At 36.5% G+C, this 22,547-nt stretch overlaps 1 protein-coding gene across 3 annotated transcripts in view; it reads left to right on the top strand.

The window, feature by feature from the left end:
- The window catches only part of tmem232.L (transmembrane protein 232 L homeolog), a 77,140-nt gene extending 60,014 nt beyond the window's left edge, over positions 1-17,126 (top strand). For all 3 annotated transcript variants that reach the window (XM_041568350.1, XM_041568348.1, XM_041568352.1), the window contains exons 13-14: positions 11,541-11,631; positions 16,266-17,126. In XM_041568350.1, coding sequence (XP_041424284.1) covers positions 11,541-11,631; positions 16,266-16,442 — 268 coding nt within the window. In that variant the 3' untranslated portion in view covers positions 16,443-17,126. The remainder of the gene's footprint in view (positions 1-11,540; positions 11,632-16,265) is intronic.
- The last annotated feature ends 5,421 nt before the right edge of the window (positions 17,127-22,547 follow it).

The following is a 22,547-nucleotide window of genomic DNA, read 5'->3' on the forward strand; positions in this document are numbered from 1 at the left end:
CGTTTGCTAGCGAATTGGCGCCTGCGCCTGTTATTAAATTGGCGATGTCCTTGCGGGTGGCAACGCTGGTGAAAAGTTGTTAGCGTTAGCCACTTTGCTCTTTAGTAAATCTACCCCTGTGTGTTTTCCAAGCTGAGCTGCAGGTTGATGAAATATTACCAGGTGTCTGGTAAGAGGAACAGGAAAAAATCCCTCCTAACCGACTAGGTGCTGAAAATCGAACAGACTTTTGGGGACTTTGCATTCCTAATGCTGTAAGTGCTCTATGTGCACCATTCTGGATGTTAAAGGAGAACTAAACCCTAAAAATTAATATGGCTAAAAATGCCATGTTTTGTATAGTGAACTTATTGCACCAGCCTAAAGTTTCAGCTTGTCAATAGCAGCAATGATCCAGGACTTCAAACTTGTCACTGGGAGTCACCATCTTGGAAAGTGTCTGTTGCTTAGTGGACTCTGAGCAGCTGTTTAGAAGCTATGCTTAGGGGTCGTCACAAATTATCAAGCAGAAAATGAGGTTTGTCTATAATATATGCTGATGGTACAGGGATGATTATTAAATTCTGATGCTAATTGCACTGGTTTCTGTGCTGCCATGTAGTAATTATCTGTATTAATTACTAATTAGCCTTATATTGTGACATTTCTATTCTATGTGTACAGTATATTGTGAGCTGGTCCCTAAGCTCAGCAAGTGACAGCAGCACAGAACATGTGCAGTGAATCAGCAGAAAAGAAGATGGGGAGCTACTGGGGCATCTTTGGAGACACAGATCTTTACTTCTAAAGGGCTGTGGTTGCCTTGGGCTGCTAAAGAAGCCTGAAACATCATGTACAACATTTCTACCTTCTTCTATAGTTAGCCTTTAGTTCTCCTTTAAAGCGGGACTGCTATTCCTATGTTGAAGCAAGTGTGCTGAACTTTTGTTAATAATAACAAGACAAGCTGTATAAAACTTTTTACGGTGGCCTTCGACTCCCGTTTATGTGCTAAAACAGTGCTGTATTTAGTATCCCTGCTAACCTGAATCTCCTAAAGTCAACTAGAAAATCATGTAAACATACAATAAACCCAATAGAATTGTTTTGACTCCAATAAGGATAAATTATATCTTAGTTGGGATCAAGTACAAGCTACTGTTGTACTATTACAGAAAAAAAGGAAATCATTTTTAATTATTTGGATTATTTGGATAAAAAATGGGAGACAACCATTCCATAATTCAGAGATTTCTGGATAACAGGTTCCAGATAACATCCCATACCTATGATAATAATAATAATATATCATTAGCCTCTCATTAAAAATTAGCCATAATAGGCAGATTTCTGAAAACTGTACAGATATGGGACCTGTTATCCAGAATGCTCGGGATCTGGGGTATTCCCGGTAACCGATCTTTCTGTAATTTGGATCTTTATACCTTAATTCTACCAAATAAGATAGTAGGATTGTTTTGCAGTTAATAAGGAATAATTATACCTTAGTTTGGATCAAGTACAAGGGACTATTTTATAACTACAGAGAAAAAGGAAATCATTTAAAAAATCTGGATTATTTTGATAAAATAGAGTATGGGAGATGGCTTTCAATAATTTGAAACTTTCTGGATAACAGGTTTCTGGAAAACCAATCCCATACCTGTACATGTTCTCTTAAGTATAACATTTAATACTCTTGGAATTTAAACAGAGATACAAATCTGTGATGAACTCCATCTTTATTTTGCTTTAGTGCTTTTAGCAAGCAAGTAGCATTTTGTTGAAGTTCTTTTGCATTAATGAATTACAAGTATACCAGTAGATGGCACTCAAACTTAAATACAGTGTGACATTAGTATAAAGAGATCTTGATAGCCCTGAAGTACTATAAAATGTCATACTGTGATAGTGAATAAATCATGTTGTTTATAAGAGTAATTAGTTTAGTGTTTGTTAATTGGGACGGATTAGCATTTACATTGCAAATATAAACACGTACTTTCCGTTAATGCAGTATTTTTATTTTGGATTAAACATTTTAATTAGAAGATTTGAAGTGTGCACTATATTCAAGATTTTGCATGGTTGATTTATGTGACTTTTTGGTAATTTTAACAATCAAAACAATACTTGCCTGTTTTTTTTTTAACTGGAAAAAGTCATTTGCTGGAGAGCTTCATCTGAACTATGTAAACTGAAATTTCCCTGTATAGTATATGATATCTGCAGTATTAGTAGAGTATTGTGAACAAGCATAGCTGTTCTAATCATATTTATCAGTATCAGTTCGATGAACATGACTTGTTTACTGTCACAGCTTGGGTACAAGGGTCAATCCCTTTTTTATGCTCTGTACCTGGAGCCGATTTCCCATATTTGCTGATACAAATTAAAATTAAACAATTACAGCATACAACAAATAACATATGTACCGTTAACATTAATTATTTTAGTTATTTACTTAAATTAATATTTATTATACACTTGTATAATTTGACAGTGTTCAATCTAAAGGTATGTATAGTAAGCTGAACCAATGCTGCTGATTTTCTAAGCAGTAAAGATTTAACTAGATTTATATATGGTGTGAGAAGTAGAGGCATGATAACCCTTGACAAAGTCTGTAGATTAAATTAGTTTGTTCTGTAGTGTAGACAGAATCCCAGGCTGGATAAAGACAGTGGAAGGAGTGTATGCATGACCCATGTACAGTAAACCAGAATAATGATTATAGAACGGATGTCTTCAAGGAGCAAATAGAGGTAATTTTAAAGGATAACTAAACCCCTCAAAGACAAAAGCCCCCATCCACTGCTCTCCAAATCCCCCCCTCCCCTAAAGTTGTTTCTGGACATTGTGATCTGGATAATCTGAAAAAGTTGAATTTTCGTAACAAAATTTCGATAACACCTAGTTTTCACAGCATCAATCGTATGATACGAATTGATGCACGGTTTTGTCGTGACGTTTTGTTTCTCCATTTTTTTTCTAGAAAAATTATTGATAAATTAGTTCCATTCATGTAAGGGAGTATGGTCGATTTTGTTTTCAGAAAAAATTCAAAAAAATTTAGTTTAAGTAAATCAGCCCCTAAAAGTACAAGTGGCTGCTGTGGAAAAATGTATGGGTGAGTCTAATAGGCTGTTATTTCTGTTTGTCCAATTTTTCTTTGGATTAGTTCGCTGACACAGAGCTTGTTGGCGTATTTGCACTTGATAATCCCAAGGAGGGGTAGGTGGAGGGCAGTGATTGGGGTTTTAGTTCTCCTTTAATTACTGAGGCATTAACTGACATAGGCTACTGTAGGAACTCCTGATCTGGTGATAGCTCCATAGGGAGTCAATAGGGAACTTCGCAGGATTCATAAGAGGGATTTGATAGACTGAGCAGCATTGAATGCAACTATGCAGGAGTGAAAGGCACACCTTTAGACCTAAGTACCTTTAATGAATGGTATATTAACATGCTGTGGCTAACTTTCTCCGACCACAACTGACTTTCGTTGTTGTAAATGAGCCCTAATATACAGGCATTGATTGTCCTTGCATGCAGATTCTTGACTGTACCACTGGACAGAACAAGAAAATAAAGATTCCTGTCCTACACTTTTTGCTTCAGAAGGAAAATTTGTTGTTCCCCCGACTCATTTAATAAAGCAGCTTTCCTAATATTCTAATAGAAATTGGGGTAACCCTATGGATATAAACAATGTTGCCTTGTATATTTTTAAAAAATGGCTTACCAATTGCTGTGTCAATTGCATTCACATGTTGTGAAATTTATCAAAAGGGTTACATGGCTCTAGCAAGGGTTATAATATTAGATGATAATGCAAAAATGTGGGGGCTTTTTTTTCAAAGAAATTCACTCCCAATTAACTGAAAGCATTAATGTCCACAATATAATACAATGAATTACTCCACAAGGAATAGAATATATATTTTTAGAAAAAAATGTAATTATGTCCAGTATCAAGAACAGATGGCTAGTCTGACAGCTGTTGTTAATTGTATCATATGTAAGGGAAAATATTTCTCTCTCTCATAGATATATATATATATATATATATATATATATATATATATATATAAAAGTCCAACGTATTGTGATTCACCAATCTCCAAGTGACAAAAATCAATTGTTAGGGTGCAAACCCAAAGAGGCGGTGAGTTAGTCCGCCCAAATGCATATAAAAATCCAACTGCGTTGCACACCTTCAGAAAATAAGCTTCAATTTTAAAACATAGCCTTTATTCGCTCCTTAAAAGAGTATGAAAAAACACCGCACAGTTCATTGAATAAGCAACTTATCTGTATGAGTCCATATCATAACGCAGCATTGTGGCACTCACGCGACGTTTCGGGAATACTCCTTTCCCTTTCTCAAGCGTTTCACACGTGCACTGGCGTTTCAAGACTCCATGTTGCAACTCGCTCCCTCGTGTGGCGGAAGTGGCGTGTCAGATCAGCGCTATGATGCGCTTCAAAAATAGGAAGCGGACCAGCGCGTAAGCGGACACTCCACTCCGCCCATTGGTTGCTACGTAGTCCCCATAGTTACCACATAAATTTACATATACATAAGTTTAGCCAAAAAGCCTTATTCTCATAACAGACAATGAACTTGTTTATAATTAACAGTGCAAATAACATGGTAGCACCATATAATACAAGCATCTTTACAAAAATAAATGAAGATCAAAGTCTTTATTCAATCCATCCAGGGATAAAGTCCCTAATCTATCAATCCATTTCACCTCTGCCCTCTTTAAATCCAAAATACGATTACCTCCTCTTTTTGGTGGGGGAATATGTTGTATAACCTTAAATCTCAAATCATTTGATGTATGACCTACCTCAAGGCAGTGTCTGGAAACTGGTAATGTTCTTCTATTCCCCGTATTTATAGTTGATCTATGTTGTGAAAACCTATCCTTCACTTTTTGGATGGTTTCACCCACATAGATCAAGTTACAAGGACAGATCAGCATATAGACAACATAATTTGTTTCACAAGTATTGTAACCTCTGATTTTAAATTTTTGTTTCGTGTGTGGATTTTCAAAGTCTGTACATACATCAGTGTATGTTGAATTAAAAGATGATCCTACTAATAAATTTAAAAAAGAACTTGATGGTTTATTACTAAATGCATTTCAGAATGGTGTAATTACTGAGTATATATGACAATTGAATTTCCAATTATTCCATTAATCTATGTTCTTCCAAAATTACATAAGGACCCTATTAATCCCCCGGGGAGACCCATAGTGGCAGGAGTGGGTTCCCTAACCAGTAATGTTGCGGAGACATTGGACAAAATTTTGGGCCCCTTAATACAAACTACTCGATCTTATATTAAAGATACAAATCATTTTTTCGAGAAACTGTCTAAACTTTCACCTATTGAGGATACTGTGTTACTGGCCACATTTGACGTGTCCAGTTTGTACACCTCGATTCCACATTCTGATGGTTTGAAGGCTGCCTGTATTGTTTTGAGACAAAGTGGTTTATATAATGACAAAGAGATTGATTTCTTTATGGAGATGTTAAGCTTCATACTACATAGAAATTACTTTTGTTTTTTTGGATAAATTTTACTTGCAGACACGGGGGACGTCCATGGGCTCCAAGGTCGCCCCGGCATATGCCAACTCCTTCATGGGTTGGTTTGAGAGAGAGCATGTCTATCAGGATGGATTCTTCATCAGGCACTGTGTGGCCTGGTGGAGATTCATCGATGACGTGTTTCTCGTATGGCGGGGTGACCTGGAGTCCTTGTCCGCCTTCCGTGATGCAATTAATGTAGCTCATCCTGACATCAAATTTACCATGACTGCTAGTTTTCAAACTGTTTCTTTTTTAGACGTCCTAGTGACACGTACTGAGACGGGTTTTGATACTCGTATTTATATGAAACCTACTGATCGAAATCAGTTGCTTGCATATGACAGCTTTCACCCACCTGCAGTCAAAAAATCTATTCCTACTAGTCCATTTACAAGGGTTAGCAGGATTACCAGTGACAGTTTGGCTCGTGAACAGGATTTTGAGACTATGAGCATGAAACTACGAAATAGGGGATACCCGAGTGATGTCATTCAGAAAAACAAACAAAAGATGAGGGATAGAGAAAAGGAAGGAAGACTTAGAAGAGGTCCAACTAAGGAGGAAAGATTAGCATTTGTCACACAATACAGTTCAGCCAGTTCAGGTATTAAAACAACGCTAGATAAACATTGGCATTTATTACGTGAAGCATATCCATCCATTTCTACTTTTCAACAAGGCCCAATGATGTCGTTTCGTAAAGGTACGACGATTGGAGGGAAGTTAGTATGGGCAGAAGTTAGTGTATCCCCCAAAAAAGTTGCATTTTGGGGACCCAAAAGGGAGGGCATGTATAAATGCAAAGGCTGTGCCCAATGTCATTTTGTACAGGTGGGTACAGACTTTGAAAATCCACACACGAAACAAAAATTTAAAATCAGAGGTTACAATACTTGTGAAACAAATTATGTTGTCTATATGCTGATCTGTCCTTGTAACTTGATCTATGTGGGTGAAACCATCCAAAAAGTGAAGGATAGGTTTTCACAACATAGATCAACTATAAATACGGGGAATAGAACATTACCAGTTTCCAGACACTGCCTTGAGGTAGGTCATACATCAAATGATTTGAGATTTAAGGTTATACAACATATTCCCCCACCAAAAAGAGGAGGTAATCGTATTTTGGATTTAAAGAGGGCAGAGGTGAAATGGATTGATAGATTAGGGACTTTATCCCCGGGTGGATTGAATAAAGACTTTGATCTTCATTTATTTTTGTAAAGATGCTTGTATTATATGGTGCTACCATGTTATTTGCACTGTTAATTATAAACAAGTTCATTGTCTGTTATGAGAATAAGGCTTTTTGGCTAAACTTATGTATATGTAAATTTATGTGGTAACTATGGGGACTACGTAGCAACCAATGGGTGGAGTATATTGCTTATGCACACCAGAACATATTTACAACAATAATTGCTTTATTCAGTGATTATTAGTTCCCTTAACTGGGACCTTTATCAAGATACATCTGTTATTGCTATTAATATAGGGTTATATAATAAAAGGCATCAAGTATGCACAGAAGCAGTAATCTATATCAACCAATCAGCAGGCAGCATTTGCTGTCACTTGTTTATAAACCAACATCTTATTGGTTGCTGTGGGTAAACTTCATTTATTTTATTATGTTTTTCTCATTCATGTGTTTTTATATATATATATATATATATATGAGATGATACAATTAACAACAGCTGTATATATATATATATATATATATATATATATATATATATATATATATATATATATATATACATATATATATATATATAACTACTACAAGAAGGTCCACACTCTCAGGACTTATAAAAATCATAATATTTATTATAAATGACTAATGTTTCGGCTAGGTCCCTAGCCTTTCTCAAAGTAACAAACTGAACATTAAACCGCCTTAAATATACACTGTGGCGGGAACAAACAGCTGGTAAAAGTCACATGATCAGTAATTCAAATACTATTAGTACATTCACTTTAAATACTTAAATTATCTAAAATCCATAATATAAACCAAAACTAGACAATATATATATCCCCTAGTTCATTTCAATTACAGTTAAAAACAAGACATTTGTAATCATCAGTGGTTTACCTGTAGCTTACTTGCTGCTTGCAGGTAAAATTTATTCCCTGTGTACAGTGGAAACATGCATTGCTCTGAAACAATAAATACATTTTATAGTTCACTATATTTTATCTTAATTACTTAAATTTCACTAGAGTCAAGAAAAATGCACCATTACAATGTCTACCTTCTGCTTGTCATGGCTTTTTATGACATCCATCAGTAGCTGCCAGAACAGAAAATTTATGAAGATACTTCTACTATGTTCTGCAGGTGACAATTACTGACAAAACTCTAAATCAGTTTCTATATTCGCTGCATCATAAACATTTATCTCACGATGTACGTACAAAAATCATTTGTGTTCCATGTTTAAAATGGTAACATCTGTCTGTTAAAATATTAATGAACATTCATTAATAATGGTAGAGCTAGAGAAAGAAGGCAGATGTATATTAACTGCTTTCCTATATAAAATTACGTTTCAAAGAAATGGAGGACTTTTTTTTTTTTTTAACCAGATGCCGTTGTCGAACTCCATTTTATGTACATGTATGAGCTCAGATGATTTCGTTCAAATTCAGGAAATAATATAGAAATATGTATGTTATTTAATGTCATTGTGGAGAACCCATCAAGAAGATAAACTATAAATGCTTACATGAATATCAAGTGGAAGTTGAATATTACCTAATAGAAAACTAATATGTGATGTGAATTTCATTTCTTGCCTGCTTTCTCCTGTCTTATACACCAGTCTTTTGTCTCTAAATTAAAGTGCACTTTAAACATTTATTGATCAATACCATATTAATCATTGTATTCATTGTAACTGAAAAATGCAAGTAGTGGTAGTGTTTATTGCCATTGTGCTATAGTACATGGGAATGCTTGTACAGTTTATTGGAAACAGCAAAATTAACAACAAATGAGTAGTAGGACGAGCAGATTCAGTAGGAACATGAGAGTATGTGAGAACGAAAAGTGGAACAGTTCTGATAGTAGTCTATGTGGTAGGCCAGATTGTAGTCCACATACTGAAGCACAGGGAGAGAGAAAAGTTTTTTTGTGAAATCTTTGCAACTGGTTTGACTACTCTTAGCATGAAACTATTAATTTGTATCTTACTATGGGCTTTCATGCTTTTGGGTTTTCTGTTCTTATCATTTTTAAATATATTTTAATTTTTGGTTGTATAGTTGTTGAAAACTAAAAGGTGCATAACACAAGTTGCTTAGATGATGTATCATTTTGGGTGATTATACAAGTGTTTTCTGCATATATAAAAGTGGTGTATATAATATGTGAGATGTGCACTTAATTATATACAGTTAAATTAATATGGGGGCTTAGCCAGGAGTACTGAGTTGTACCTGTTGTTAGATACTTACCGAGGGGACGACAGGGACGCCTGTCGCCCCCTCGATAGAGACGCCCGTCTCTCTCCTCCGCCGCCGATGCGGCTAGGCCTCAGGCGCCGGCTCCTATGGAGCGCGCCGCGCGCATGCGCAGCAATTAAAGGGACAGTTACGCTGACGCGATTGCGCAGGCGCTGGCGCTGATTCGCCAGCGTCCAATGGCGCCAAATTCAAATCCTTAAATGGCCAGCAGTCCTTTTGTGCCTTGCCCAACGTAGGTTCTGTTTATCGTTCCTGGGTGTGATTATTTCTGTGATTCTTGTTGTGACCTTTGGCTATTCCTGATTACTGTTTGATTTCCGCCTGCCCTGACCCTTTGGCTTGTTCCTGACTACTCTTTGGATTCCGTTTTTGTACTTCGACCCTGTTAGTTGCTGACCCGGCCTGTGACCTCGACCACTCTGCTGTTTACCGATTTTGTACCGCATTTCCGATTGGTTTTGACTCGGCCCATTCCTGGACTTTGTTAAACTTTACGTTTAGTTCCCTTGCTCGCCCAGAGTTCTTCCCTCAGTCTCCTCACTATTAAGTCCTGGCGGCATCCGAGTAGCGGAGGGCTCCACCCGACGTGAAAGGCGGCGGTTATAGGCCGAAGCGTGAGCCAAGCCCGGGACATTGGGGTTTACTCTGGGTTGTGGGATACCGAACGTTACACCTGTGTTAAAGGAGAAGGAAAGCTACGGAGGTATTTTATTGCCAATAGATTAGCTGCAATAGTGCAAGCTAGAATGCTATATTTATTCTGTATATTGTTTTACCATACCTAAGTAAAAAGCTCTAGAAGCTCTCTGTTTGTTTAGGATAGGCGCTGCAGTATTAATGTGGTGTGACATCACTTCCTGCCTGAGTCTCTCCCTGCTCTGGGCTCAGATTACAGTAGAGAAGGGAGGGGGGGGGTGGAAGAGGAGCAAACTGAGCATGCTCTTGCCCAGGGCAATGAGGTTAAGCTGAAGGCAGGAAGTCTGATACAGAAACCCATGTGTACACAATAGAAGGAAAGAAATGCTGTGTTTCTTTTGACAGGGGACTCAGAGCAACATTACTTTGGGGGTTTACTGGTGTATTTAGATGGACCTTTCTGTTAAGGCTTACTTAGTTTTAACCTTTCCTTCTCCTTTAATAGAGAATGTGGAAGAAGACAGTCTGTGGTCTGTTGGTAAGAAAGTCAAGGATACAGTTACAGAGTAGATTACATTGATTAAGTTTTGCCCATTAGTTAATACATTTTGTAGGACATATATTGCCAAATGCAAAACTATAATCTAAGATAATGCACGTATATGTGTTATATGTGTTGGGTGTTTCAAGAAAACTTGAAAGAGAACTGCAGTGCTAATGTGACTGCACCTGCTAAAGCTATAGAGTAAGAACAAGAAGTCTGTGAGTGTTCTTTGGGACTAGATTTCTCATAGACTTTAGACAATATGGAACCAAGGCCATTTTAAAGGAGGCACTGAAGATATTGGTAAAGACTTTGGCTAGTTAATCTGCACATATTTGTAATACATTTTATTAGACACCATTAGGGCCAGCATACTGTTTTCTGCCTCAAATGAACCATAACAATTGCTGAGATATTGTGGAAGAGTAGTATTTACTTTTCTATCACTACATGTGTGTCTGTTTTTAATTAGCAATGTTCTGGAAAGCTTGCCAGAGTTGATGGGTGTTGCCTGAGAATTGCTTGTATGACTTGTTTAAAGCTTTATTTTAGCTTTATTGATAGCTTGATAACCATTTATATAGCATACCATAAATATTACATCTTATAACTTATTGTATTATAACAGTTGGTGATACAATACCAACTGAACCTTTTCTAAAACAATTTCAATACAAGGCTAAGGCTACTGAGGAAAAATGAGAAGAACATAGAGCCACTAAGTTAGGTCAGGAGACTGGCATGCTCCCTTACCTTTTGGGGCCATGGTCCTCATTGCACATTATGCGCCAACATACATCATGACATCACATGCACTCGCCAAGCCATTTTTTATGCTTTGAGTCTGGACATCATTTCCTGACTGTAATTCAAATTTTTGCACCCTTCTGGCTTTATATCAGTTCCTTTTCATTGTTTTCATTGCCCAAACTGGCTTCTATTTACTGATATTCACTGACTGTCTGTCAGGTGGGAGCACATTAGTCTACAGGGTATTCCATAAAAATGTAAATATTAGAAGCAAAACTGGGTTTCCAGGTCCACTTTTACACTGTGATGTTTTATAAGTGACTTGCCAAAGTGATACAAAATCATTCATGTTAGATTTTTCCATTCTTACGCATGAGAATAATTTAGTTTGGAGGGAAAGATATCGATCTTAAACACTGATCTTTAATTGTCAAGTTACGTTAAAATCTGGGAGAGTATGCAACTGCTGCAGTTTTTAAACATGATTTACATTGTGTTTCTATGAAAAAAATAATATATTTTTTCCCTTCTCCACCAGGGAGCAATATTTCAGTACAGAGCCTTGTACAGCAAGGTCAAATTTTCTTACCAGAACAAATATGGATTTGCAGAAAGTTATGGATGAACAGGTAATAAATATGACACTGTCCTAAATATATCTTTGCTGAAGTTTTGTTTGCCTACAATTTGACAATAAAAAAATTCCATAAGATGATGTGATGATTATGGACGGTGACAGATAAGGTTTGTTGGATGATTGGTGGCCGGATACTTTCTCAGACTGTACACAGAATAATGAGCCACGCAAAGTCTTTTGAAGAGTCAAAGCAAAAAGGGTTTTATTTTTATTTTTGGAATAATATTTTGGTTTCCAGTTAAACTTATTAAATAGTCTTATTAACTATTTATAGTAAGGTTGGTGCAAATCACATATGTCAGATTTTATCATCAGCATAAGGAAGGGGTCCTGTACAGCAAATCAAGCTATAGGATTCATTTCAAGGGAAATGCTGATGATTGATTTTATTGTTTGGGCTTGTTTAAAAGTGAAAACAAAATTCAAATTATTTGCAAGTGTAAACCAAACTACTGTAGTTCTGAATTAAATAATCAAAAGCTGAATTTGAATATGTTAATAAACATCACCTCTATGTTGTGTAAACAAATGTTATAACAAAAACAGGAAATTGGAGAAGAGAAGCCTTCTGAATACTATCATTAAACGAAATAACCAAAATTGTATCAGATTACCTTTGAAGCACATAACACTATGCCCCCACAAACCCATCACACGTAAAGAAGAGTATTGTAAAAAATGAATGGCCACTGACTACAGACCACTGACTGGGCCATCTTTGTGAATTAGTGCAGCATTAGTATATGGATTTGAGCACCTGAACCACCACAATTCATATTCCTTTTATCAAAAATAAAAATGATAGGGCTTATTTACTAACACAAGTGTAAAAAATTGATGGTTATTTGTGTCCATCCAAATGCTGTTTACAAAGGTACTTGCTATGCACCTTATTGCCAGTGAAATCCACTTTGCTGAATATGTTGCATTGCAAGGCACAGAGAAGCAAGATAACCCTGCAGTTAGCACCTTCCTTGTTGAGATGCTACTTTCATTGCTTCCATTGCATTAAAGTGTCTACATACATAACTAACTTGTATCTAATAAATCACACACTGACACCTTTTCCAGCTCTAAGAAAATATCCAAACCAGAAACTACCCAACTGGCACTTCCATCAATGGATGTAATATCTGGATGCATATTAGCATCTTCTTTGTTAAATGGCACACAAGTTGCAGTGTTCATTACTTTTCGGGCATAGGAATTCATGGTGATATTCTTTCGTTGAGGGTAAAAAAATTAGTTTTTCGCATTGCACTTAAAGAAGCCAATGAGCCCTAATTATGTCCATGTGCTGGAGGGTGACTGATGCAGCAGGAGCAGGGAATGAGGAACAGGTGCCAAATGCATACAGTGGACTTCTGAACCTAACAATTTGACCTGTGGGATTTTATAGTTCAGGTTCAACAGCAGTAGTATAGAGGGTGTATAAATGGGACAATTTCATGGGAAGTCTTTACAGGTTGTTAAAGACCTTCAATGAGGGTATCACTTGCTGTATATTATACAATAAAAGACACTTTAGTAATCTCAGATTTCCTTATGATAAAATTATTCCAAACATTTGTAAAGTCTGGGATATAGCTGCAGCACTGCTGTTAGCATTCTCTATGCATAGATTATATTTATAGCGTCTAGGCACATAAATCGTATGAATTTAGTAATACAGAACTGCAGCACATGATGCCTTAACTTCATTTTTCTAAAGTTGTTTTGAAAGAAGTAGCCACACTTTTATCACCATCCAAAGGTAATTGGAATTTTAACATTTAGTTCCTTCTCACACTGTGGAGAAACCTGGTTGTCCTGACAAGTGCTGATTTCATCTGACAGAAATCCAGTTTCTGAGTGTTCAGCAACAATTTCTTGTGATGTGTAAGCTGAAGACCTAAATTGAAATACCTTAACTCCATTTGCAAGTGACTATCATTTACCCCCGACACTTCAGGAAGATTTTTAATCACTTTGTTCTTGGTCGACTTTAAACCTGTTCTGGACAGTCAAGGTCATTTTATTATGAAACTAAATTATCCATTTACAGCATCATGTTTTCAATGTTTCTTTCCTCCTCTGAACTATTCATTTAACAGTTATAGACCTAAAAAGTGCAAAGCTGTAAATCTTTCTGCAAGTCCCTTATACTTTATTGGGATCCACGCTGATCCTGTAAAGGACAGAAGGAAAGAGTTGTACATTGTATTTTGTTAAACCAGTAATATTGTATATCAATGACATACTCATTATTTTTATCGTTTCAAAATTGATTTTGTGTTGCTGGACCATCTCAAGATGTGCCTATAAGTTACTACCTTGAAATCTCATTACTAGCCACATGAAAAATACATTTATAACCATGGACTTTATTTTATATTTGAATTATATTGTATTGATATGCAAAAGGATTAAAAAAAATGTATAAAGTGCAAAAAATGGCCACAATGCACCTGTCTTTTACACTTTGCAAACTGTGTTTCTATACTGCCGTATTGCCATTTGTGTTTCTGCTTTGTTTGCAGCTGCCCCAAAAAATTAAATCTGCCTGCATTCGGCTGTATGGCGGGAAGTACTATATGTGTCCCCTCCTGCCCCCTTAAATAAGCAAATTAGGGAGTAGCGTTTAGCCACAACTGTAGGCTACTCTATAACATAAAACAGGTATGGGACCTGTTATCCAGACCGTTTTGGAACCTGGGGTTTTCCGGATAACGGATCTTTCCATAACTTGGACCTTCATACCTTAAAAGGGTGGTTTACCTTTAAGTTAACTTTCAGCGTGTTAAAGAATGGCTAATGTTAAGCAACTTTTCAATTGGCCTTCATTTTTTTTCATTTTTTCATAGTTTTTGGATTATTTGCCCCTTTCCAGCTTTCAAAAGGGGGTCACTGACCCTATCTATAATACAAATGCTCTGTGAGGCTACAAATTTACTGTTATTGCTACTTTTTATTACTCATCTTTCTATTCAGGCCTCCCCTATTCATATTCTAGTCTCGTATTCAAATCAACGCTAGGGTAGGGTAATTTGGACCCTAGCAGCCAGATTGCTGAAATTGCAAACTGGAGAGCTGCTGAATAAAAAGCTAAATAACTCAAAAACCACAAATAATAAAAAATTAAAACCAATTGCAAATTGTCTCTATATCATACTAAAAGTTAATGTAAAGGTGAACCCCTTTAAGTCTACTAGAAAATCATGTAAATATTAAATAAACCCAGTAGACTGGTTTCGCTTCCAATAAGGATTCATATATCTTAGTTTGGATCAAGTACAAGGTACTGTATTATTATTACAGAAAAAAAGGAAATCATTTTTATAAATTTGTATTATCTGGATAAAATGGAGTCTATGGGGCAAATTCACTAAGATGCGAAGTTGCGCCAGGCGCAACTTCGCCGCGCTTCGCCAGGCGTAGTTTCGCCAGGGCTCCGCAAATTCACTAAAATCCGAAGTTGCGCACAGGGGTAGCGTAAGGTTGCGAAGTTGCGGTAGCGTTGATTCCCTATATAAAGCGAAGTTACGCTAGCGAAGGTTAATTTGCATACGGCGCGAAATTCAAATTTCAATGGAGGAACACGTATCTGCACTACAAATGCCTAGAAAACCTTCAAATCTGCAAATAAAAATTTTCTTTTGCCCTACACATGTGCCCACTGTCTAGGTAAGTTGCCATGAGTCAGGAAATGTAGGGGGGAGGAAGGGGAGCCCCAAAAAATTTTCAATCTTTTTCAGCCTATCAGCCATCATGTAGAAAACACGCCAGCGTTTTTTTGGGACTTAGAAAAAAATTGACTTTTTTTTTAAACAATCCCTATCTACTCTATTGCGCTTCGCCAGGTCTGAGGTGGCGAAGGAAGTCTAGCGTAAAAGGTAGCGTTCAGTACACTGCGCAAGTTAGTGAATTTGCGTAGTTTCGTCGCTAGCGAAACTTCGCCTGGCGTAAGGTTGCGGAGTAACACTAGCGAAACTACGCCAGTGTTCGTTAGTGAATTTGCACAGTAGCGAAAATGCCAAACACTAGCGAATTAACGCTAGCGTTCGGCGCTTCGCATCTTAGTGAATTTGCCCCTATGTGAGACAGCCTTTCTGTAAATCTGAGCTTTCTGGATAACAGGTACCTGTAATGGGATTATGTAATAAAAGGCATAAAGTTTGCACAGGTACAATACTTCCTAGCAACCAATGAGCATTTAGCAGTTACTGGTAACATATTTAAAAGTAAACATTATTGGTTCCTATGGGTTTCAGCACCTGGGCAGATGTAGTGACTTTTATTTCAATTAAGAGTATCACTTTTGTAAGGGTAAACTTGCTTTTAAATATTATATGTAAATTCATAGAAAATCAGTTTATAAAATACAGAAGAACCCCGATTTTACATTTTTCAGGGGACCTGAAAAAAAGTTTTAAATCTAGGAACATTTAAAATCAGGGATATACATTATGCATTATAAATTGGTGGGACCACAAAAAAATGTTGTGAGATGAGGGAAAACTTAAAATTGGGATATGTAAAACTAAAGTTTCACTGTATCAATGACTTTTACAATAAAATGTACCTTTAGATACTAGGGCCGTTCAGTGTGTTATGTTGTACATTTTTATCATTTTATTTTATCTACAGTGGGAAAAAGAATTAAAGATTAAAATGGAAGAGGATAAAGAAGACCTGCAGAGGAAACAACAGGAAAATCAAAAAAAGCAAGAGGAGCATTTTATGGAAATAATGAAAAGAAGGGAGCAAAAGTTACAAAAAAACACTAAACCATATGAGCTTCCACTGACCAGCAGTACAGAATAAATAAATGGAAGTGGAAGCATGGATAAACATGAACCCAAGTGATTCCATATGTTTGGAGAATGCTGTAATTGAAACAAGGCAACTACATCAATGGAGTGAAAAATATAAATACATACTGTACATATAATATTATACTCACAATGATGAGATCTGTATTTGCATATAAATAATAGCTCCCATAATTGTACATGTATCTTATAAAAACTCAAGGTCCATTAAAAAAAACTGTCAAACCTTGTGATTTTGACTGCCTCATTCCTGGCTTGTGGATAAATGTAGGCCAAGAATCCGCACCTACGCTCGCATAAACCCTCTCATGTGCTTGTACTTGGAGCCACCGTGTTAGCTTGGATGCAGGCACATAATGTAGAGCGGATTTCAGAGCCAAAATGCTTATTCACACATTTTGCTTCTGAAATCTGAGGAGCTGCTGATTCTCAGCCTGCATTTATCCACAGGCCAGGAATCAGCTCTGTGTGGCACTAGCCTAAGAGCCTTCAGTTTTGTTCTAACAAGAAAAATGATAGTGTTCCACCACTTATTTTGATCTATCATGACCAAATAACAGTAAGTTGTATGTTATATTAATTTTGAATATTTTTTAAAAATGTAATACTTAAAGGAAAACTATACCCCCAAATTAACACTTGAGCAGCAGATCATTTATATTATATTAAGTGGCATATTAAAGAATCTTATCAAACTGGAATATATATTTAATTAAATTATTGCTCTTTCACATCTCTTGCCTTGAACCCCCATTTCATGATGGTCTGTGTGCTGCCTCAGAGATCACCTGACCAGAAATACTACAACTCTAACTGTAAGTGTTGAAGCAAAAGACACAACTCTGTCTGTTAATTGGCTCATGTGACCTAAAATGCATAGTTTGTTTGGTTTGTTTGTGTGCACCGTGAATCATACTATCCCAGGGGACGGCCCTTATTTTTGAAAATAAACAGTATATTATTATGAAAATTGTTTATTTACATGAAGCAGGGTTTTACACATGAGCTTTTTTATGCAATATATTTCTATAGAGACCCACATTGTTTGAGGGGTATAGTTTTCCTTTAAGAGATCTAGAAGATACAGTATATCTAAAGTGGCAACTGTGGAGAAAGTAAAGACTGTGAAGAGTCGGTTGGATTCACACTATAAAACCCATTGCTTCATTAATGTCCATTGGCCTCTTATACCAGTACATATCTAATGGGTTTATTGATTGTTTAAATTATTTTAGCAGATTTACCCAAGAAAACCCAAGGTCCCCAGCATTTCTAATAAAAGATCCCATACCTTTTTAAGCAAATAAGCTTTCAAGTTTTCTTTCTTCTAGAACCATCATACTTATGGTTTGTTATAATGTTAATGAGGCAAAGGGACCACTTTACATCTGCCGTCAACCAGATTTAGGGTGGGGAAAACGTGTGTTCCCAGTAAAGCTAATGGGGCTGAAGAATCAAAATAAGCAACTTTATGAAAATCTATTACAGGATCCTATTTGTTTTCTGAAGCCTTATTATTTAGCAGATTACAGGTTAAATAAGACAGCCAAAATGTGCCATACAATTAATATTTTTGTGCCATTTTAAAAACTAAAGTCATTTAAGTTAGGTTAGTGGCATGCAGCACTTTTCTTTAAGGATAAACCAACCTCCCCAAGACAAATGCACATTCTAAGCTGAATCACTAGCCGTTATATTTTAGTAAAGCACCGATGATGCAAATAAAAAATCCTCATCATTGCAGAGGAAATGGAGCATAGTGTTATTATAAACTAATTTAATCTGACTGATTGATATCAAAGGATAGTTTTATATTTTAATAGCTGTCCTGTATTCTTTACTTTACAAAAATTCACTTTAATAGGTTTCAGATCAATAAAAAGGGATTAAGTTCCCATCAAAGCATGGCAAAATAAATAAGTTTTGCTAGCACATATCTATAAAAGAAATTTGAAAAATATTTTAAGGCACTGCAACCAGGGGTCAAAAATTACCCATCAACTTGTTCTACTTTTAAATAGAATTCAATAAGTGGCGCATATATTTTGCAGGGTCTTGGATCACATCCTTTCCATAACTATATTACCAGTGGAATGGTAGTCTAGTAAATGAATGGTTTGAAAATCACCTGCCTACTTTGAACTGCTATACCTAAATAGAAATAAATACACATACTTACATGCTATTAGACAAGAAAAGGGATATACAAGTATGGGATCCGTTATCTGCAAACCTGTTATCCAGAAAGCTCCAAATTTTAATTATTTTACCCAATTAAAATTATTAAAAATGATTTCCATTTTTGCTGTAATAATGAGAACTGTGCCTTGTACCTGATCCAAAACAAGCCTATTGGGATTATTTAATGTTTAAATTATTTTCTAGTAGACTTAAAGTATGAAAATCCAAATTACGGAATTATGTGTTATCCTGAAAACCCCAGGGCCTGAGCATTCTGGATAACAGGTCCCATACCTATACTGATATAGACTGCCATGATTTTTAAGGCTTGGCTGCTGGAATTACCTCATTGGTTATTAAAATGTGTGGGGGTGCTCTCATGAAAGATAATTTAAAGTAAGATGGGTTAAACTGCCTGTTTGATGTGGAAGCCAAGCCTGGAATGATGGGTATTTTTTATGGTGTATCAATACCAATCATTCATAAATCTTCCCCTAATCATAAGGTCAAAGACTGACCATCTAAATTTTGTGTGAAAAAACGTTTTTATGCAAAGGGACTGATTTAACTAATATTTCCTTAGTCTTGTTTTCTATGCATTATTAAATCTTGCTGCCATTCTGTAGCCAAATTCCTGTTGAACTATTTGGTACATTCCATTACCTCCACAAGTAGTAGCTCTTTCTGACAATCTGTCAGAACAAGTTTGTTACATTTTTTAGCCAGTTCCATTTTTCATGCCATCTAACTAAGTAGCTCTATTTGTCTAACCCCCTAAGGATTTGATTGACATGTTTTTACTTGCTGTAGTATTTTGTGTCCATCTATGGCACCAGCAAGTGTTCATTCAAAGATAAAGAGAAATATCTGGAAAATTAAAAATAACTGCCTTGAAAACGTCACAAACCCCGTGGATTACTGGTACCAATTTCTTGTATGTAATAATTGTCATTGCTAGAACTGAAGTGGTGCCTTTGCATTTTTAATTGCCTTATAAACTCTGCTCATACCTTGACTCTTCCAGTCATACAGTTCCCAATATTCCATATCTCATAAAAACTTCAAGCCAGATCTCCATCTTATGCCTCACTGGTCAATCTACTCCATTTTTATCTGCATACTAGAAAAACACAAGGTTGGAAAAACACGTCCATCTAAATCAACCCTCATTTCTAAGCGAAATCTGCCTTACTGCTAGTTAATCCAGAAGAAGGCGAAAAACCTCATGTGAAGCCTCGCTAGATTTCCTTCCTGACTCCTAAATCGCAATTGGAATAGACCCTGGATCAGTTTTGTACTGAAAGTTAATTTCAGTAACTATATTTTCTCACTTTCTAAACAGGCATTCAACCCATTCTGACGGTAAAAATCCTTTTAAGGTGGAACTTCCCTTTTTTTAATCTGAATGGATGGATGAAGTAGCTACTGTTGAATAATGTATCAGCGAGTCTGATATATATACTGTAGTTATCATATCCCCCTCACGCTCCTCTTATACCACATCCACAATCCCAACTTGGCCAGCCTTTCCTCATAACTAAGACTTCCATAACCTCTATGAACTTATTTCCTCTTTTTTTGGACTGGAGACCAAAACTGCACTGCATTTCTAGGTAGGGCCTTAGTAGTGCTTTGTAAAAAGGAAGAGTGATGCTCACCTACTGTGAATCTATACAGTACAATATTGTGGCCCGTCAGATTACCAGTTTGTCCAGGTCCCATGCAAGAATGATACATCACAGCCTGCATAGTTTATTGTCATCAGCAAATACATATACATTGCTTATAATGCCCTACCTCACGTCATTAATAAAAAAAATGAAATAAAAAAACCCTATGGAATCTCTCTGAGAACTTCCACCCTCTGTAAATGATCCTTTAGCCAGTTTTCTATTCATGTACAAACAATGTTAACACAATTTAGTTTAGAAAGCAGTGGTTTATGTAGTACTGTATCGAAATCCAAAAATAGTTACTGCAACTGCACTGTCCAACTTCTTACTAATGTCATCATAAAAAGCAATCAAATTTGTCTGACATGACCCATCCTTTATAAATCCATGTGGATTACTGCTCAAAATGCCATGCTCCAGAACATAATCTTGAATGTGATCTCTTAACAAACCTTCAAAGAACTTGCCAACAACAGATGTCATCTCAGTCTGGCCTAAAATTGCCCGACTAAGGTGGTAAATCCTGTTTAAGTATAGGAATCACATTATCTTTCCTATAATCCGAAGAGCGAGCATGGTTAAAAAATTTTTTTTACTTCCTTGTTTATGTGATGGGAAGTCATGTGATTTTAACAATTCGCATTTAGTTTGGGCAGGCGTGAGAATTCGCCCAAATCAGAATCTTGCTGGAAAAGGTTGAATGCCGGCAGAATATCGAACCAAATCCTGGATTCGGTGTATCCCTGTACCATACTAGATGAAAGGGAGTGGCCTGGCTAAAACCAAACTAAGCTCTGTAAGTACTCTAGAGTCTAGGATGTATTCCATCTGGCCCTGGTGCTTTTCTCGCATTCATGTTAACTTCTTTACAACTATATTAAGTCACATAGGGTGGTCCTTAATGCTTTTAGATTTTCTTTTACTAAGGGAATACAATTTAGTTTAATTTAAACTAAAACCTTATGTCCTATATTGAAGTGAGGATTTTAAAGGTGGCCAGTCATCCAAAGAAATTATTTTGAATCCCTTTCTATTGTGTTTATTAAACAAAATAAACTTTAATTACACTATAAAGATGGTTTTAAATGTTGTTTGTTATTTTTTTGGAATCTTGTTTATGCAGCAGAATGGGATACCTGATGCCCATGCAATGGCTACACACTTATAGACAATGTGCGGCACAGTGCAGGGGGGGAGGGCCAGTGGAGGAACTAGAGTTGTGGCAGGGGGCCCGAAGGGGGGTCCTGAGATAGCACCCCCAGTCTGACTCTGGCTGTAGCAGCCACATACATTAACAACAAACATTATATGATAAAATATTATAGTCACTGTTACCCAGGTGTTATAGAATGTGTATTGTTAGAGATAACATGATGGGAGAAGAACCAAGAAGGGCAGGTAGCGGAGCAGAAACTAATTTAGCTCAGACTAAAATAAACACAGCAGTAGCCAGAAGAGACAGAGATAGGAAGATTATGGCTTAGTTAGGATGGGGGCTGGGTGGAATTCGAATCCTGAAAAGGTAAAAAAGGAAAACATGATTATGTAAATATATGTATCTCATCAGCATACTCCATGTAAGCTTCACACACTAAACCAAAGTAATCTAGAGCTGCACTGCAAACTAACATAATTGACCATAATGATCAGAAGAGAAAATTGTGGTTTTAAAGGACAAGGAAAGTCTAAAATAAAATAAGGCTAGAAATGCTGTATTTTGTATACTAAACATAAGCATGAACCTACTGCACCACAAGCCTAATCAAACAAATTATTTATGCTTTCAAAGGTGGCCACAGGGGGCTGTCATCTTGTAACTTTGTTAAACAGCTTTCCTGACCCTGACCCTGCACATGCTCAGTGTGGTCTGGGCTGCTTAGGGATCGTCATAAACAAAGCTGCTTGAGTTCTGCATGGCTGGGAAGTAAGGCGGGAGCTCCCCCTGCTGTTCATAAGTATGATTGTTTCCCTACTCAGCAGTTAGGGACCATCTGACAATTCCTATCCACAGCAGTAAATGAAGGGAGAATTTCACTGCATACGGTCAGGTTTCTTATAAAAATGGTAGACATTTTTTAAATAAAGTATATTGGAGATAGGTTTCTTTTTCATTAAAGAAAGTAAAAATGGGATTTTATTTTTTTGCCTTTCCTTGTCCTTTAATGCCTTTAATCCTGTTTTCCTGGGGCAAATGGTACTCAATATGTACTGGTTGTAGCCCAGCTTAAGAGTTGGAACAGGAA

This window comes from Xenopus laevis, chromosome 1L, assembly GCF_017654675.1.
Source record: "Xenopus laevis strain J_2021 chromosome 1L, Xenopus_laevis_v10.1, whole genome shotgun sequence".
Taxonomy (NCBI): Eukaryota; Metazoa; Chordata; class Amphibia; order Anura; family Pipidae; genus Xenopus; species Xenopus laevis.